Source organism: Micropterus dolomieu, linkage group LG08 (assembly GCF_021292245.1).
Source record: "Micropterus dolomieu isolate WLL.071019.BEF.003 ecotype Adirondacks linkage group LG08, ASM2129224v1, whole genome shotgun sequence".
Taxonomy (NCBI): Eukaryota; Metazoa; Chordata; class Actinopteri; order Centrarchiformes; family Centrarchidae; genus Micropterus; species Micropterus dolomieu.
This window is the reverse complement of record NC_060157.1, coordinates 17,532,930-17,553,587: the sequence shown is the minus strand read 5'-3', so window position 1 is coordinate 17,553,587 and position 20,658 is coordinate 17,532,930. Positions and strand designations below refer to the sequence as shown.

General features: G+C 41.4%; 2 protein-coding genes and 1 long non-coding RNA gene across 3 annotated transcripts; 2 read left to right on the top strand and 1 right to left on the bottom strand.

The window, feature by feature from the left end:
* The first annotated feature begins 2,515 nt into the window (after positions 1 to 2,515).
* Positions 2,516 to 5,598, top strand: LOC123974798 (homeobox protein HOX3-like). The gene is made up of 2 exons (XM_046055709.1): positions 2,516 to 2,997; positions 4,394 to 5,598. Exons 1-2 carry the CDS (start codon positions 2,655 to 2,657, stop codon positions 4,942 to 4,944), a joined length of 894 nt encoding a protein of 297 aa, XP_045911665.1. The 5' UTR covers positions 2,516 to 2,654; the 3' UTR covers positions 4,945 to 5,598.
* A 4,129-nt stretch (positions 5,599 to 9,727) lies between these two features.
* LOC123975848 lies at positions 9,728 to 15,473 on the bottom strand. Its single transcript, XR_006826172.1, has 2 exons — positions 14,690 to 15,473; positions 9,728 to 12,003 (listed from the first exon to the last, which is right to left on the bottom strand). It is a non-coding gene; the product is annotated as an uncharacterized LOC123975848 (long non-coding RNA).
* hoxc1a (homeobox C1a) lies at positions 14,868 to 19,631 on the top strand. Its single transcript, XM_046057637.1, has 2 exons — positions 14,868 to 15,496; positions 19,022 to 19,631. Exons 1-2 carry the CDS (start codon positions 14,944 to 14,946, stop codon positions 19,387 to 19,389), a joined length of 921 nt encoding a protein of 306 aa, XP_045913593.1. The 5' UTR covers positions 14,868 to 14,943; the 3' UTR covers positions 19,390 to 19,631.
* Positions 19,632 to 20,658: the final 1,027 nt, after the last annotated feature.

Below are 20,658 nucleotides of genomic sequence, written 5' to 3'. Positions count from 1 at the left end.
TGTGTCAGCAGGCGAGAGAGCGCAGAAGGTAAGGAGGAATTGTAAAAGGGTTGACATCCAGAGCGACCGGCGAGCTTTTGTGTGAGAGAGAAAAATGATTTATTGCCGCTGAGGCGGTTCATACAGAGTTCACGGAGAATTGTGGTGGAGGCGCGGAGGAGCTAAATTATGGTCTTGCTGAGCTAGTATATCATAGATTCTATCTCCAATTCAGAGAGTGTGTTCAAGGGTGAGGCAAGGAAAACAAAACGAATTTAATTACTTTCCCCCATTTCAGTCAGTGTTGATGTATACTGCCTAATTCGCCTAGTACTATTAGGCTACTAATACTACTACTACTACTACTACTAATAAAAATATTAACAATAATAATAATAATAAGTAGATTTTGGTAATAAAAAACGACATACAAGATGGCATTATATTTAAATTTCTGTTTATTTTGCTCTGTTGGCTTACATTCAGCTCATACTGAGATTTACTGAAGAGACAATTAGTGTAGGCTATAACTGCCATTTTAATGGACAGGCTGAAAAGATTAAACTTGGCCACAGTGGTCGTTACTTAGTTTTCAGTTCCAAAAGCTAAACGTTTAGCATTTTTATACAGTTCTGAAACTGAATTATGATCTATAATATCATGTAGCCCAGCAGTGACTTTAATGCTGATCATGGTTTCCAATAAGCCATAGCATGTGGGGGCGACAGTTGCAGCTATTATGTCCTTCATCTGAACTGAACAGATATTCAAAACTAAAATATAGCTTCTTTTTTTTTAATACAAGGACGTGTCTCCACTCTGGGGGTTCAGGTAAAACCTCAGTGATGGTGGGAGCAGGAGTGAAACGGAAAAGGGGGAAGGTTCCTCTTCTTCCTATGCAATCCTGAGTGCATAATCCATCACCGCTGAGAGACATCTAAAGAGGGTTTTCTCGACAGCTTTGTTGTAGTGAAACACCAGAAGGAACTTGTATCTAAAGCCTGGCGCAACTAAGATTGATACCGGCACAGGATATGCTAATATCGTAGCATGCAGCACCCTCTCATTTTGGAAAATGATTTTGGGTGCACTATTTACCATTTGGGGATAGCTTCATTATTCTAGTTATTTATCCACTTTGCATACATTTGTGCATTGTTGAAATTAAGAAATCATGTTTTATGAGTTTGTACTACTTGTTTACTGAGTTTGTAACTCAGTTAGGCCTAGGCCGCACTTGATGTAGCTTTTAGCCCAAATAATTCCCCCCCAAAAATATTTATTATGGGGGTTTTGAATGAAGTTGCAAAATTCATATTTTGTTTAAGTGCTCTGCACCTTCATAGCTTTATTTCCAACCTCCTGGTTTCTTGTCTGCTCTGTATTGTGGCTGCAAACTGGCGCACAGAAGGGCTCTGCTCCCCCTACTCTTTGTCCATCCTGCCGTGCAGCTCTCGGGATATTTACCATCAAACGTGTCCACAGTGTTTCACTGTTGCCTCGCAGAGCCACAGACAGGGACACTTGATACTGTACAGTGATGCCTGATTAATGCAAATGCTCCGAATTGTCCTATAGAAAAAAAAAATCTCAAATGATTGCCTCCTTTGTCTTTGTGTGGCAATGACTGTCAAGCCTTTGTGTGACCACTCCCAGTGAATCCTATTAAGTCAAAGCTACACTTCCCCTCCGACAGTTACAAGCATATGCTGTTATTTAAAGGAAAGCCCGCCGAATTATAATGGGCAGTTCAATTAGTTGCAAACTAAGTTATCAAAAATAATCAGGGTAATTTCTGTACACAGGTATAAAGCAGCCTTAATGCAGAATGGCAATAGATAGAGCAGCTAATTGCGTGGAAATACAGGGATAAATAGTGTTTATTATTGTTTAATAGGGAAAAATATCCCGAAGCACAATTTATTTTCAGGAATTTTACATTTTAAAAAAAGCTTCAGCAAAATTATAATTTGTGGTCGATAACCCGTATTATCCTGTATATTATTCCAGCTCATAGACATAGCCCACTGTAGCAGGACGTCCTCGCGCTGTATCTGGTACAAAAACCAAAACAAACAAAAAAAAAAACCTACCACAAAAAGTTCAGGATGTGCAGCTGCAAGCGGCGGCGGCTCCTTCTAATGAACACGTCCTGTCAAAAGATTTACAATATTACAAAAATTCAACTCTCAGTTTGTAATTAGACGTTCCTCACCACACATTGTAATCTCTGCCTGCCCTCCCCCCCCCCCTTTTTCCCCCCCTCTCTCCGTACAAAAACATGTCCCTCTTTCTCCCACACTGATTACACAGTTGTTGGCGTCTATTCATATTCCGTTATATGTTTTTTTCATCCCTAGGTAAAGAAACGCGGGCTGCTCATAGAAATGTTGTCTGAAGAAATATCGCGGAAGCTTCTTCGGGCGCCCCAAGTTGCTTACGGATTACTTTGCAACTCCAGAGCTCTGTCATTGGAGGACGGCTACACGTGACTACGGCTCCCTTCTGGTAAATATTATTCAAATGCTCCACATGGTTACTCCAAGTGCTCTTCCCTGCATGCCTTTATACATTCAGGTTAATTGTGATCGGATATTAGACAGACAGAAGTCCTAGTCTTTACTACTGTTGAGGGATTCCTGGTTTTATTTGAGACAGTTTGATGAGCTTGGTCGATGGACCCCCAACTGTCTGCCCTCCCACTGCAGCTGCATGGCAACAGTTTTGCTATGAGCTCTGGACAAGTGCCAAAACTGAGCGCGGGATACAATGAAGGAGAAGGAGGTGGAGGAGGCCAAGAAGCCGAACTTAATCAGCAAAACATGACCTCCTCTGCTCATGTCAGTTCCAGGTTGAACCCAGGTGAACAGTTTCAGTGCCCACTGGAGCCTCTAGTTCACTGCCATGCCAAGGGCAAGCTGGACATCAAAAGCAGAAGCTGCAGTCTACTCACCATCTGCCGCTCAGGAGTAATTTTCCCCTGGATGAATCCACGGACGACTGACTCTGAACAATCTGGTAACTCCGGTTTTGCTTATTATCTTATTACCTTTTTACTGCCAAGACTGAACATCCAAAATACTGTTGACACAATCTCCAATAGATCAATTGAATCCACGCATCCAAATTTAATGAACATTTCCCCCCTGTTTGTGGTTTGGATGTTTAATTCAAACACTTATATCTGACCTTAGCATATCTGGACCCTTTGCTGTTGTGACTGCTGCACGAAGACCTTGAATTCACATACTGCAACTACTAACTAAGATACCCAGTCAGGCCCCTAATCTTTCAGACAAAGAAAGCAAAAGTCTCACTAGTCAATAGCATAATGTGTCACCTCCATCATTTATCATGCACAAAAGTATATTCATCAGATGTGAATGCTTTTTCTCTTCTATTAGGTTGAATTAGTCTGTGAATGAGTGTCACTGTTGCATCACAGTTAAACAAATGTCACTGTCCTGCTCATAGTTGTTTGTTCTTCCAGTCCTGTAATGTTCAAAAGCTGCAGTGAGTAGGCTGCACAGGGACTTCTTGTAATCTAAGGGTCTTCTTTTCAATGAATATATCTTAATCATCTCTTTACGATTTGTTGTTTCTTAATACATTCATTAAATAAAAAATACTCAATTATAACATCTCTCCTTGAATAGGTAAGTATGTATGTAAGTAATTTTGAGCATGAATTCATCAGTGTCTTACATTTTACAAAAGTGAGCAAAGACAATTACAGAGAGAGAATGAAGATCAAATTTTTTATTTTTTATTTGCTTCACTAATAATGCTTATTGCTTTTCACAGAAATAGAAAAACATCACTATCTCAACGCTACAAACAAGCTAGCACATAACAAGGAAGCTGCAGTCTCCCAGTCTGGTGGAGTGTTGTTAAGGACTGCAGCTTTCTCTCTAAGGTCACTAAAGGCCTTATTAAGTGTCCATTAACCCCTGCGTGTTATAATGTTATCAACAGGGCCCTGGTATCGCTCATATACATGTCAAATGGAATCTCTAATGGTGGTTATTTTCAGTGGTGGTCCCAAGGTACCTTTTAAGTGACTGAGATGGGGATTTGACAGGTCTGCTTCCGTGTGTAGCTGTGATTAATGTGGCCTGTCAGGCAGCCGTAGTGGCGTCAGATGTTTCCCCCAGACTGTTTCTTCTGGTGGTAACTTTCCCTGAACACACGACACAGTAGACAGCCAGTCTTGTGTAGTGTCTCAAGCATGACTGAATACACAGGAAGAGCTGAGGGCCGTACTTTGTCCTAGGTTGATTGGCTGAGGATTAACATGGGCCTTACTGGCACTTAAAGTCCTTCTTTGGAGGGTTATACATTTCAGAACAGGCTTGTTAGGTGGCACTTGCTTTTAAATCCCTCCTTCTTCTTTATGTGCTTTCTCCTACATCAGTCAGCGCTGGTGTGGCGGCTCACCGGCCAGGCAGAGGAAGGCTCTGTGTCAGGAGGGAGAGAACAGCCTTCACCAACAGCCAGCTGCTGGAGCTGGAGAAGGAGTTCCACTTCAGCCCTTACCTGTGTCGTCCTCGGAGGCTGGAGATGGCTGCCGGGCTGCAACTCACCGATCGCCAGGTCAAGATCTGGTTTCAGAACCGCAGGATGAGGTACAAGAAGGAGCATAAATTTAGAAAGGCGGCAGCTTCGTCCCAGTGGTCTCCCTGCAACCCCTCGCGCAGCTCGAGCTCATGCGCGGACCTCCTGACGTTTCCAGGTGAATGTGTTGTTAGAACTTCCTCCTCTTGCTCAGAGCTGCACTCCGTGGATTACGCTCCTGTGTCCTCCTCCCTCTTTGGCTCTCACAGTGACTCGAGCAGCGGTCAGTGCTTTCACCCTGCGGACCTGCCCCATCTGAGCTGCATACTTCCATCTGTTGCAAATGGTCCACCGTCCTACTGTACGGGCGTAGATAGTCATCACCATGCTGGCATTTCAAACTGGCCCTAGGGCCCCATAATGGCCATCCCTCCTGTGCTCATCAAAATCTCTATGATACATCCACTTTCACTTACTTATGAAAGACTGGAGGATGCCTGATTAGCATCCCTAGGTTGAAATCCCTTAACACACCAGTTCACCATTCATGAAACATTTTAATTAAACTACGTGAACATATCATAATTAAAGGAGAGCCACAGTAATATCATTTATGTTTCTCAGGCACTGCGACGGAAGGCTGCAGGTCTCCAAACTTGCTGCTCATATTGTACATACACAGCATGCAGGAGACATTTGAGTAATTAATAATTACATTGTTTTGCTGTAATTTTGTGGCTGTTACATTTGTACTCTCGTTGCATGTTTAATGCACGTAGTAATCATACTGAGTGAGTTTTCTATTCCCCTCTGTTTTCAGATAATAAGTGGTTGTCATATTTTCTAAGTGTCACATTAGGCCTGTTTTTCATTATGTACTTCAAATAGCAGGTCATTCGTGTAAAATGTCTTAACTGTGAAATGGGCAGAATAATGCTCATATTGAATGATGTTATATTTTTTGCTAAAGCCATTAAAGGATACGGCAAGTCTTTGATACTGTTCTTGATTAATTGAGATGTCACATACTGTACATGCTAAATAAATGCATTTGGGAAAACTGTAGCTCATGTGCAATGTTTACCCTATTCATCGCTGATCAGAATTACATTTTTTCCAGCACTATTTCATGATTAAGGGTTCCTGGATTAGATCCCAAGTGGAAAAAAATGAGAAAGATTTTGTAATCAAATTAAGGCATGCTTTAGATTCATTGAGAACTCTACAGTGTTGTGCATTGCCACATAAGCCTCTCCCTCCCTCCTGCCTCCGAGTTCTCCACCATTAATCAATGAGACAAGGCAGTCTTTCCAGCACTCCAACCACAAGCTCTGAACCCACTGGGCACCATGACAAGATCTCTTGCCTCCTCCTTCCCAACCCTTGCCTTTTCAATAGCCAAATTGTAGTGTTGCAAGTCGGGGCTGGCCTCCCTCTCAGGGGGCATGTTGGTTGTGTAGCTTAGAAGCCCTTCCAGCAGCCCATAGGCCAAAATAGACCAATGAGGTTCTATCACTAATGACAACATATTATCTTAAAGAACAATGAGGAGACTTTGTTTTTTTAATAGCATCCTTTGTGCCATTATGACATATGGATTCTCAAATGTAAATGATGTCACTGCAATGTTATTTTCCTCATGCTATTTTTTATTTCAAAAGCTAAATTACGCACGTGGGGAATTATGCGTTTATTTGACAGAAGTGGGTCACAGGTTCTCTTGGGTCTCAACAGCCTTACACGTCAAAGATAGACATCTGCTTTCATGATGAAGGAGTGAGCCTCCTCTTACACTTGATAATGTGAGCCATAGTGTCAATATTCAATTAGACACGCTGACAGCTTTATATCAGTAGCCTTACTGTAAATGAACTGTCACAGAGGAGTACTGACAGGTATGAAATGGGGAAGGTAAGGAGGAAGCTGATCCCCTAGTGGTGCTGAATAGAGTAACTAATTTATTAGCTAATCAGTCTGTGGATCAGCTGTCATTTGGTAATAATTTGACACTGTTTTCAGGAGTTCTCAGTAGGCGTCAGGGGAGCTATATAGCAGCTAGAACTCTAGACATTTTGAATAAAAAATAAAAATAATGTCTACACCACAGCTGTATCAAAGGGGTGGTGACAGCTGGGTAATTCAAGAGAAAAGTAATAAAGGCAAGAGAGAGAAAGAGACAAAAACAAGACAAAGTTCTTCCCTTCATGTATGTTCGCCCACACAGAGACAGAAAGAGGTGGGATTGTGAAGAAGAAGAAGCAGACAGTGTTGGATTCCTGAGATTCTTGCATATGCCGGGTGATTTATGGTGTTAATGGTGCTGAGGCTCAATAGGACTTTTACCTCTGGTTCCTCGTCACATTCTCCGTCCAGACGCTAAAAGCCGGGAGGATCCACACACTGGAGTGCAGTAATTCTGTGGATGGGGTCAAGGAGGATCCCCCAGGGTCAAGGAAAGCCCCCCCTCTCCCCACACACACACATACACAGGGCCCCACTGCATGGGGGGACATTACAACATTAAGTTATCTAGTTGCTCTCACACTGGGTCGCTCCTAGTTAGCAACTAAAGTCATTATTTCCCTTTTACTCACTTGACCCCCTCTCTCCTCGATGACATCTGTTCTCTGGGGGAAGATCTGCAAAGCCAAAAATCTTTACATGTGTTTTTAAAAATTCTGGACTTTGATCAGACTGGTGCGATGCATTAAGCGGATCTTTGAAGTGATAAATGATGCCAGCCGTTGGTGCCATGAAACCAGCTTTGGTTACGGTCCATCATTAATTTCTGAATTTTTGCGTTAAGTCCTTTACAGTGACTGATGTACCACTGTCCCATTTGCAGCTGTTGTGAAAACAATTTTGGGGTTAGACTTGAAAAATGCTCTATGCATCAAGACTTTTCTTAAGCTGCCATGAAAGCAAAACTACTGTTTCCTTAACAAAGACTTTAGGCTTTAGGTATTTAAGAAAGCATTTACCCTTACATTCAACAAACGTAAAGCCTGAAGCTCATCATATTACCATCAAAGTAAGCTGCTAGTGTCTATGGAGTCTAATGTTATGACGTAGTAATACCATTCATTATATGGAGATCACTATCAGAGGAAAGAAAAAAAAAAAAAAATAATAATAATAAATGTCTACGTGACAGCCCGTGCTCTTATTGGTGTGTAGGCTCTACTTGTTTATTCTCTGATCAGTTGGTGAGCTTAAACAGAGGTTCCTAATGCCAAATGCACTTATTTTCACCACTAATTAATGCCAATGATATTGATGATGATATTTGCCAATGATTGTCACACTGAACAACATTTAATAAACTGGAATAAACAGCCTTCTATTTATTTACAATTTATTTCTTTATTAAGGTCATGCAAACAAGCCTTCATCCGGGCACAAGCAGAGTGATGTCCTACTCATTATATAGTGATTAAGGAATCATACCCAAGTGTGTATAGGAGGTTCAAGCAAGCAATGAATTCTTATGTACAGAATTTTTTCCATTAAAGAAAAACAAAGGTTTACATCATGACATAAAACACCACAAACCAGCAATTAATGGAACCAAAACCAAATGAGAAACCCAACTTTGCATTAATTTACTTTATCTCTTAAACAACCAGGTGCACTTCAAAACATAGTCATTGTTGAGGTTTATTCTGTCATGAAACAGTATAGACATAACATACTTGCAAATTGATGTAGAATGTTTTGAAAAAAAGATTTGAGAAAATATTTTTTTATAAAATACCTTATGTACACAGACCAAAATTCAAGATGTAGAAATACCATAAAAATCACACTCAAGTCACACAACTCTTTGCCAGTGCGCCATGGTCTGTAAAAAAAAAAAAAAAGGTTGAGTTCCCATTTTTTCAAAACAAAGCAGCAAATTGTACAGAAAACAACAAATGTAGATCCAACCTTTTTACCTATGAAAGAAATATTGTATTTGTTAAAGAATATGTTAAAACGGTTGGTTCTGTATTAATGGCCATTTATGTTCGCTTGTAAAATTCTGTATCCACTAGTAAGAAATGTGGTATTTTGTTAAATAAATAAATACATAAAAGATGTCCATTATGTTGTTTTGCAAAAGTATTTGGTGATTTATGACTGATCAATGGATTGTATAAAGAAACTGTGGGAGAAGATGGGGGGGTTGGAAATCAGATCTCACCCTGACTAAGAAACGTTTGGTGAATAAATGATAGTGTACCAGAGAAGAGTTGATCAGTGTGTTTTAATTTTGATGGACTTGCATTGAAGCTCACACTGCTGTCCACCTCTTTGTGTTCTAAAAGTTAAAAATTATTATGCAAAAAACTGAAACATGACATACCTGATAAAAACACTCAAAGTTGCCTTTTACCAATTTCCACAGTGGTCCTGGCCTGTTCATGACAGCAACTGGGACTGATGTGCATGTGTGCTGCATGACAGACGGACAACTGCATTGAAATAAAAATTCCCCTTTTTACACAATATTGCAGATTATGATCAAGTTGGGACTCATTTTCAAGTTTCCTTTTAAATCATTGCGTTTGAATGATTTGTATGGTGAATATAATAGAAGTTGCACCTTTCAGAAGTGGTACTGTCACATGCAACACCATTGTCCATTGTTGAGCAAAACCCCGAACTTGTGTGCCTGGCCTTTAGGAGGTTTTGTTCTTTTTATGACCTATTAACCTTCTCAGCCTTTTCCCTCAACAGTAGTAACTTCTGCCCACCAGTCTCTCCAGGTGCTTGTTGCTCAAGATGATTGTTAAGTATCAATTTCCTGTGTCACCTTTATGGGTTTTATTTATTTGTCTGCTCCTTCACGTGGAACAGAGCCTGAGCATTACTCAGGTGGATGGATTATAACTCTACTGCTACGACTCATCAATCTTGGAAATTTGACTTCCTGAATCTCATACAACTGTTACTGTCATATTACGGCACGGCATTATCAAGATCAATGACATTTTAAATGCTTCCCAGTTAGGGATGATCGGTGACAATAAAAAGGTAAGTTGGTGATGAAACTGTCTCAGCTGTGGTGAGCGGCACTGTGCACAGTGAGAGAGTCACCTGCTGGAGCTCACTTTTCCCTCTGAAGAGCACCTGTGAAATGAATTAACTTGTAATCACAACAGTCACCCTGTTAAATGTCACATGTTGACCGTTATTGATCACTCAAGAAGTATTTAACACACTATGGCTTTATTACACAGAATCTAATCAATGCACCGGTTGTAATCAAAACTATTAAAAAGGTGGCTGAAAATAATCTCACAAACAACAAAAGGACATAAAGATATTAACAGAAAAATACCAGAAATAAATTTTTTTGGGATATGTATCAGAATACTTATGTATATCCAGACATAAGACCCAGCTGTTAAATACGGAAAAATATGATAATATGATAATTCACATTTACTCCACATCTGTGATTGGTGTTGACAGTACTTCACACCTTCCAAATCCCAAATAAGTCTCTAGGGTCTAATTGACCCTAAACATTATCACAATGTAAGATAACATGCTTTATATTTCCTTGCCTGCAAATGACTTTTTGGCAAACAAAATGAACATATATTTGCTCATGCATAGCATCACATATAAAACATGAAATGTGTCATGGTCATTTCCATCGTTTATCATATTCATCACATGTTTCCTACTTTTTAGAAGAAAATCCAAAAGGTTTTTAAAGAAAACTAAATGTGTTGTGTTGATGTTATTGTTGTCTTTTTTTACACATACAGCAGTTGGGTTGTGGGATACCAAAACATGAGGAAGTAATGCTATTGTCACCACTACACAAGTGTTAAAACTGGGACATTTGACACAAGACTGACATTTTTATTTTATTGACTGCATGAATAATCCATGTAGAACCTCAAATGTTAAAACTAAACACTTCTGAAACAGTAACATTACAGCAGTGTCATTTTTCTACCAGTATCTCTGTAGTGACAGTGGTCCAATCATTACAAACTCATGATGTGCAGTCACAAGTTGTTCTAAACCAGATTACTTTACTCTACTGGCGACACCAAAGTTTTCCAAAAATGCAAAACATGTCTTGCCTGAAACCTGAACTTTGGGGAAATGTGTATAAAATTATGTATAAGACATCTAGAATATTTCCATTTGATGGAACATGCAGCCATAAAATTCATGGAGTCTTGTGGCTTCATTGAAGAAGCTGACACAAGTTTCATGACACTGCCAGACATTGTGAAACAAGATGATTTTAACTTTCAAACTTTTCCAAGGTTGAAATATTTCCTGTCTGCAGGAACAGTCCTTCCTTGAACCTCAACAGAAGATTGGTGCTTTATTAATACATTGTCATTTTTCTATCAGCATTTTGCTATTAACCATGATTAGCATGCACAGTAGACTACTGATTTGCATTGTGAGCAAGCAGGGGATGTTTAAAAAATTAAAAACCACTCCTTCTCTTTCCCTGCAGCGAAAACAATGCTGTATGAGGGAGAATATTACAGAGAGTGCTGCAATGATGAACATTTCCTCCTGTTTCATGTTTAACCCTGCTCATTTCCCACAGTAAGAACTCCGGAAACACACAAGTGTGCACAGCAGCTTGGGGGGAAGATGACTGATGGCTTGTTGTCATGATGTTTGGGATTCTGCCGACTCGAAGGCTCTTGGCTCACTGAAGCTGTGAAGCGCTGCGGCACATACTACAGGCTATTGTTGAAAAGTCCTGGTATTAGCAAGGTATTGCTTCATTGTCGCACTGTTGAGCCTGTGCAGAATTCAGTTATCTGTAATGTCCCTAGCCATTTGCACAGTAGTTGCATTGGATTTATGATTATGGTTCATGTACTGTGACAGATTTCATACCATTCAACGACAAAGTAAGGACAATTATTAGAATTTCACACCGTGAGTGGATGAATTTTCTTGTTTTCAAGTGGTATTCCCTGGATTGCGTGTGGGCTCGGTATACACTAAGCTAAACCTTACTTCTGATATCACCATTTTTCAAAAATGTCAATATTTGAAAAACACAGACATGCTATATCAATCATAGAGATAGCCATCTTTCAACCGGTCAATGTGCCCCTCTGTGTCTGCTTGTGCCTCAGCCCTGCTCTGACCCTTTCTCTCTTGCTTTATTCCTCTATGCCATATTACAGCTCTATCATGATGCCACATTGATGAGCCATAAACTTGGCATAGATGGTTATCATCTTCCTGAAACTGCATTAACGGCAGTGACCTCTCTGGCTGGTGGTGACAGGCGTCTGTCAGCGCTGGTTAATTCCCAGTCTTGTGACGGTCAAGAGCTGACATATAATGAGGCCTGACAGTGTTGGAGGGCTAGACAAGGGTCTGGTGTCAACAGCGGCCACAGCATCATGTCAGCAGCGGCAGGATGAGGGTTCAGTTCAAGCCGTGGAGGTAATCCGAGCACGGCCGCGCTGATCCCAGGGCCTCGACTGCCTATTGACACACATCAGAGCATGGACGCAAAACAAATTAGCATCAGTCAATATTCTCTCCCTCCTCCTGCCTTTCCTGACACAGCCACCCAAGTGCTGCCATGTTTACCTCACCTCCAGTCAAAACAATGGAGACAATAGTGATCATGATGGCAAACGCCTGCATTGACTTCTAAGAGGATGTTTTCTTGGTGGGGTGGGGGCACAGAATATTCACATTTCTGGTGTGTGTGTGTGTGTGTGTGTGTATGTGTGTGTGTGTATGTGTGTGTGTGTGTGTGTGTGTGTGTGTATGGGGTGCCCATTTGGTTTGGGGGAAATCAAATTCAGAATTGCAATCGTAGCATCCATTTCACGTAAATTGTGAGATTATTCTGTTTCTTATTTCTAATGCAGAGTTTGTGGTTTAGGGGATGCAAGTTGTCCAGAAGGAAGGAGCCTCAGCTAAAGTTCACTTGTGTTATTTTGTTTTATGTGATAATACAACTTCTGTTGCAAAAAGGTGCTGGGTAGTGATGTGGAACAACACTTCAAATATGCTAATCAAACATATGGCACTTCTAGGAACAAGCACTGATTGCTGTTCCTGTCCTACAAGATAAAAAGGTTACTTGGTTTTAAATGTAATTTGAATAAGTCCAAGGGCTGTAATAGGCTGAGGCTGCTGCATTTTGTAAAAAAAGAAATCTTGCATACTAGGAAAGCAGAGATTGCTCACACCTGTTTTTTTCTCTTCTTCCTCTTCTTCTTCTTTTCCCCTGTCTGCAACCCCTTCCCGACCCCCCCTCCTCCCTCTGCTGAAAGCCATTACAGAAATACAATTTCTAATACCTCCGCACAGGTCTTCGATCGACTGCAAACAAATTTATATTCAGGCGGTAAACAGAAAGCTGCAGAGATTTATTTATTGAGTGTGGAGGAGAGAAACAAGCTAGCGCGTGAACCCTGAGTAACCTCCGAGCTGACATGAAGATGGATCAGTGCGCCCTGCAAATGCATGGAGAGAAGGGATATATTGCACTCAGTCATTCAGCACATCGCTGCCTGTAGAATCCCATTAACTCCCACAGCTGGGACCATATTTCTGTGTTGTAAGAATGCAGTTAGAAGTTGTTCATTACGCTGAATTATTTTGTAATTACTGCAGACTTAAAAACACACAGGAAATATTATTAAAATAAAACGATATGAACAGTAAGATAGTTGGTTTAAGGTTTTTATTAAATATCACGGGTGGTAGTTTAGTATAGTCATCTGACACTAAGGTATGAATAACATAATAATATTATTAATAATCGTGTTCATGTTATGGCTTTCAATTAACTAATGTATGGATATTTTTTCTTTGATTGATATAAGCATACAGGGACAGGGGAAATAAATAGTTCCAATGAAACTACATTTAGGCAAATACATAATTGAATGTATATTTTGTTAAATTAATGAATAAAAAAATTAAATGTATTTTCAACATAATGTCAACTCATTGTTCGTCTTTAGAGATAATTTTAGTATAAAATAAACCGGGCTAATTTATTAGTTTTAGTTTAGTATTTTTAGTTTATTGGTGTACGTTTCGTGTTTCTTTGCGGTTGGATTTTTGGAACTGTCCCACTCCACCAGCAACACAATTAAACGGTTTGGAGACTGGACATTAATAACAGTGGACACTAACAGTGGCCCCTCAGAATATTATTAGCTTTATTAATTCCCGTTGTTTTAAATGTATGCGAGCTGACTGAGCGACAGTAATTTGTGTAGATTTGAAAGTAGGTCACCAGACCTCAGGGGGAAAAAAAACTTGTGCTGCACTGTGGAGCTCCTTGACATTTTCACTTCTGTGCTGCTGGCTGTGTTCCTACTGTTGCACCAAACACACAGGCCACTTGAATTGTTTGCATGCCTGTTTTTTATGGCAGTGCAGGCCCAACATCTCTGGATTTATACGTATATTTTCCATTTCGCCTGTGCATGTAGTTTGAGAGTGAATTTCTGTTTGTTTTTGTCACTCAAGTTTAAATAGCAGCATGGCGTTGTTTGCACGGTGATTCATCCCTGAGTAAACACACACAGATGTGTTGAAAAGTGCTAGAAACAGATTTTGGGGCTCCCTTTTCAGCAAGCACAAACGAATACGCTCTATTTTTTGGCGGAGGGACCAGCTTATCCAGCCGAGGAGCTAGTTTAACCTGGCATGAACATGCCCTCTCTGTCAGTTACGACGTCTTGATCTCCACTCAGAGGCATTTTTGTATTTGTTCGAGGCTAATTACAAATCTGCTGCCACTGAACTTCTAAATACCAGCTGTCACGACCTCTGAACCCATTAAGTGTGCCTTTCACATGACCTAAGTCCTTTGCTAAAGAGGGCCTGGGGTTTTCAAGAAGCCCTCGCCAATTTGCATAATCCATTAGCTTCATCAATAGGTCTATATTATGTTAATTCCGCTTTGCAAAGAGAAGTGTTCATTGTTGTGGTGAAAAATAATCAAACTACCAGAATTTGACCCAAAACACATTTTTCTTGAGGACCCCAAAAAACGGTGAAGGATACTGACAATGTCTGGCATCATGGCCTACCTGTCTGCATAGGTGAGAGGCCCATAAAGGCCTTCAATGTAGTGAGGATGAACTTCCTTGCTGCCTTTAAGGTTATTTTTTGCTACGGCCTGCACGGTGCCACTCACCATTAAAATATTGACCTGAAGTCAGTTTCACAACGCGCGGCTTAATCAGTGTGTTGTCCTTTCTGATGACAGAGATGTCCAGCTATTGGCCAAGACCAGGAGGGCACGTCATCTCCATCAATCAGGGACTGCTGTTTCTCCTCTGAGGAATGTCCCTGCGGTCGGCCAGCAGCCTGACCATGCGTTACTGGATGCGTGAGAGGCCGGGCATGAAGTGAAACCCCGTCCAATGATTATGCAGGGGAGAGGTGATAATGACTTCCTATCAAGAGTTAACGGCCGAAGGGGAGAGTAGCCCTCTGTTCACGGGCTGCTGCCGAGCAAAAGAGGTCATAAACGGGGACCTAGACTGCGGGACTCATCCTGAACTCCACAGTCGTGATGAGGAGGGGAAACTGGAGGCTGAAGTTGCCTCAGGATTTAATACTCCGCAACCCCGGTATTTAACTCTCTCCAACAGTTTGACTCTGTGCACCTCTTTGGACAGCCCTCCTCCTCCACCACCGTGTGAGACTCTCGAGGGCTTCTCGACACCGGCCTGCCCACACTCGTCCCGTGTCCCCTGGCGGCGCAGGGCGCAGAGGCAGGGCTCCCCAGGACTCGGATACTGCGCATCAAATAACAACGAACCGCTACAATCCGCTTTTGGGTCGCTTGCAGAGCAAATTCAAATATATTCTCATAATGGCCCCGAGATTAACGTCGCCGTGGGAAGTTCGGCCAGCGCGGACTGTAAAGCCGCTGATGTGGAAGTAAACAGTAAAACTTTCGAGTGGATGAGAGTGAAGAGGAGTCAGCACCGGGCGGGTAAGTTTTTGTCAAGGGAGACTGAGCAGGAGAGGAGGGGAAAAAAACAACCTTCAGACGTTTTGGCTAAGTGTAGCCTATACAGGATAATTGAGTTTATTTATAGTTTCAAGCTCTGGATAACTTTCATTCGCAGTTGGGAAAGTTTGGCTGAAGTTTTCTCTTCAAGCTGGAAAAAAAATAGCTGACTCGTTTTGTGCGTCACCTTGCACAATTCCCTCCGTCACCAACAAACCAAAGTTGAATTTAATAAAACAAATTAACAATAATTCTCCACTCTTTAAAGCAGATCAAAAGGTTTGAAAGGCAGCAACAGCTATTTACTCGACGCCACATTTGAATATGCACATGTTACTATTTCCCTAACGGTTCCATGTTAATGTAAGTCTGTTAGCTCATTTAACACATTCGCTCCACCCACTGTTACAAGAAGGATTTAGACTGTACACAAAGATGTTGAAGTACAGTAAAAGGCCTGCTTAGCCACAGTGTGTATTCAATCCAGAAATGATCAATTATTTACCCTTGCCCTTACTAACCAGTAGCTTTGAATAATGCAGCAGACCACTGCCTGTCCAGACTCACAGGAAGTTGAGTAAAACTTACTCTTGTGAGCTGGAGTGCTCCCTGAGTATTGATTAGTTGTCTGTTTGTAATGAAAGCCCTTGTGTATTGATTTCAGTTTGCAGCACCTTTACATGTGTCCACCTTTTTAACATAATTGCTGTCACAGATCATCATTCCCCTGACTGATGAGTTCTGGGCAGAAAGCCCACAGAAGAATACACATCCCAGGCTTGAAAAAATACAGATAGCCTACTAATGTGAAAAATGCCTATCAATCCTCAATTTTATGTGAGTTATTGTATCTTATATAGATCCTTCATTTGATCAATAATGTCAGCTGACTGACTGGATGCTGTACTTGGGTTGAGTTTCATAAATTTTACATGGATGAAGATTTACTACAATGGTGGTCCAGTCTTTTCTTTTTTCAACAGCACAACCTCTGTCTGCTGTGAGCCTGCTGCAAACCTAAATGTTCACTGACCAAATATGCAGGCTGGTCATTACCACAGACTGTTTGTGGTAAAAGGCCTAAGTTCCTCTGAAAGATTTCACTACAGTGTTGCATGATGCAACTAAGTACAAACTGCAATTTCCAGCTTTTGATTTGATTCTTGCATGCTCAAAATTCAGATTAGTGGGTAATGTGTTGTGCACTGGCACAGCTTGTGAAACATACTGATTAAGGCAGGTGTAGAGAGGCAAAAGGTGACTCCATTGATTTGACTTGGAATGTGCAGCAAGCACAAAAAGAACATTAAAATCCAGATTAGTGGGTAGCAATGTGCATTCTCACACCTTGATAAACATTTTTCTCAAGAGAAGCAATATGTGACATTGGTTTGTCATAAATAATGCAATGTTGTAAGATGCCACAAACACAAAACTGCCATTAGCTTTTCATGACCTACTTGCACCTGCTTCAGAATTTAGAACATTTCTCTCATAATGCCACTGTGAGGGAGGCAACAATCTGACAATAACACCTTGGATTGGCCTAGGAGTCATTTTATTCATAAAACACATTAGCCACTCATCAGATCCAAATCCATGCACTTTAGAAAGCCATTTGCTCACACCCGCCCACACACACATAGACATTTCGCAGTACTGTTAGCATCTTTGTAACCTCTTTCTGTATCTCTCTGAAGGCGATCATCTGTAGGAGTAACTCATTAGCGCTACTGTGTAACTTGTTAGAAGAGTCATTAGCGAAAGTATGCTTTCCTCTGGAGGTTGTATTGGTTTTGGCACAAACCAAAGTCTTGCGTATTCTTCCATGTTGAAAGGCCTCCACAGACCTGCAGCAACCTGATCTCCTGGCTCAGTGTGTATACTCCCAGTGCGTCATTCTTCAATTATGCTTTGACAGCACCTGAATTACTGTGGGCTGGATGCCCAGATGACTGAGGCAATGTGTATTGATCCATCCCTTTTCTTCTTCCCTCTCCTTGGCTTGGAAGGCCCTTCCATTCCCTTTGCTGGCTGGCTATTTTTAAGCGTGCAAGTCATTCCTCAAATATTTAGTTTGATTCTTTTATGCCTTCTGGCCGGCATCAATTCTATTATCTTTGGGGCCATTAATCAGAATGTGCATGTGATTTGCACTCCTGAAAGCTGAAGTTCATAATTACGTACAGTTCCTCTGTATTGGTTCTTCAAATTCTCTGCCCTCTAATTCGCAGGCTCATATACCTTGACATTCATTTTCTTAAAACACAGATGTCGACATTTATCCTATAACTGACCTTTCCATCTGCTGTGCTTTTCCAAGTGGCCAGAGGCCTGTTAACCTTCCTCCCTATGAATTGTGGTGGGAGACATTGCTCTACACCTGGCACACTGACTCCATTATGCAGCAGCACATTTTCTCAGAGGCAAAGACACACTGACAACGTGCCCACAGTGTCAGCAATGAAAAATCAAGATATAGCTGCTGTTCCTGTCATTCATTGCACATAAGTAGCACAGACGATACTTTAATGTGTGACCCAGAAACCTCAGAGGGGAAAAATTGCAACATTTATCATTAATACAGTGTTTGAAAGGATTTGTAAACTGTTAAACTGTCATTGACACAGAAAGGCCTAAGGGCAAATTATTAACGATTCTGATGAATACAGTTAATGGACTGTAAACCTACAAAGTTGTTTTGAATCGCCAAACATTTCTCTGAATGTTTTTTCCACATTTCTGAAAAATGCAGCAGCACATATTGTTCTACTATTTGTTGAACTTGTCCATGACACACATTAAAAGCAACACCTTCACACTATAGATGTGAGAACATTCAAGTGTTTCAGAGTCTGCAGTGTCGATTCAAATCTCCGTTCAATATTCAAGCTGTTTGATATTTTGTTGCATGAGATTACATTATTCTTTACAGGTGTTTCTGTTTTTATGGCCACGCCTGTAGATAACACACAATTCCCCATCTGCCTGTTTTGCAGCACCAAAAAGAGTTTGCAGTGTGCCTATAGGCTGTTGCTAAAGTTGATTCCTCGGTGAAATACATCTTTGATGCACAGACAGAAACATGGCTCCTGGGTGAAGACTTTAAATCAACAAACTGGCTCGGGGCCAATTCCCACAAGTCAGTTTCTTGGAAATCATTTTATGGAATGCTTGAATATTTGTTTAACTTCAGTATCCAACAAACCTGTGATTATTTATTCATGTATATCCCATTGTCACACAAATTGCCAGACCAGATAGAATTATAAGATGCAATATAAATGTTTTATTTAATTTCTGATTTTTACAAACGTTATAACTACATATAAATGACATTGCTCAAGGTTTATTATATAGGCCTATATTTTTTCCTGTTAACTCTGTAATTTTTCTTATTTCCTGGATGTGACCATGGATAATTTTATTCAGAAGGGTTTCTGTACTTCTTTTGGGAGAGACCTCATTGATCTTGCCAATGACTGTTTCCTTGTCCTCTGTTCCCAGCCAGGGTGCACATGACCTGTGGGTTCTGTATTGTTGGCTCAGGCCTTGGTGCTGTGGAGGCTGGAAGCAGCAGCATCTGCACGGATGGCCATCCCACGATGAACGGGCCCCCGAGGACCATCTTCAGCACCAAGCAGCTGACCGAGCTGGAGAAAGAGTTCCACTTCAACAAGTACCTGACGCGGGCAAGGCGGGTCGAGGTCGCCAGCGCCCTGCAGCTCAGCGAGACGCAGGTGAAAGTTTGGTTTCAGAACAGACGCATGAAGCAGAAGAAATTACAGCGAGACGGGCTGCTCTCCGACCCAGGGCCGGACACCTGCCGCTCTCCTGGACCGTCCTCGCCGAAACACAAGACCCTGAACTCCTGATCCGCAGGAGCTGCATCATGGCGCCACACAGCGAGGGCGCCTGTGTGCAGATGTTTTGATTCCAGTTTGCATCGGTTTCAATCAGGCTTCACCTTTATTTGCTTACCACGATGGATGCTTATTGCAAGAAGCGCGATGGCAAGCTTCTTCATGCAAGAACGGGTCAAAACAATTTGTCATCCTCCCCGGCTTCTCGACTGGCGTTCTGATTTGAATATTAAAATTCAAGTCATTCCATTGCACTCCTGTCTACACAAAGCAAACGAAGAAACAAAATTATATTAATTGTCCATAGAAACTGTGGCAGACTATTTGCTTATTTATTTTATATATTTATATTATTGAATATATCTATTACACAGGACGTGTACTTCCTTGTTGTTTTAAAAATAACAAAACTTATTATTTAAGGTCTACATTTGAAAATCATAAAGTAAATACATTTTTGATAGGTTTTACTAATTATTCTATCAAATCTCACTGTTGCATTTTCAATCAATTCAAGTTCCACGCATTATGTAATATGCGCATTACGCATATTACCCATTATTTCCCCCCCTATTTCTTAAAAAATATGTTTGTCTGTTTGCCCACATTTGAGGGAAAAGTCAGATTCACCTGTTGTAGATGTCTAGTACAGGTATATAGGCTATTTTACGTGATGTGTTTGCAGATAACAGGTTAATTTAGCACAGCTTCCATGATGCTGCAATGTTGTATATTCAGTCCGGTTTTAAAGTTTTCATTATCCTTCGTCCACGGAGGGATTAAAATGCCATGATTGACTGATAGATTTATCGACCGCTCGTATTAGGTGTATTGATCCGCGGTGATTCATCTATTTGAGGCACAAATCTGAGAGCGTTTGCATGCATCTGTAACTGCATGTTAATGGAATGTAGAAACATCACGGCCGGGAGTTGTTGTGTCTTTTATTACCCCGATACATGCGTCTGAAAATGACAATTTAGCTTGAACACTCATGCGGGAGAGCAGACAATAAAACGCTGTCTGTGTTGTTTTGCAGAACAACCAATAAATTGTGTGGCCCCACCAGTTATAGGAACTAAATATTCCTTCCAGATTCACATTTCACCTCATATAAAATAAATGATTGTAAGCTCGGCCCTTAAACAGTCCCCCCCCCCCCCCCCCCCCCCCCCCCCCCCCCCCCCCCCCCCCCCCCCCCCCCCCCCCCCCCCCCCCCCCCCCCCCCCCCCCCCCCCCCCCCCCCCCCCCCCCCCCCCCCCCCCCCCCCCCCCCCCCCCC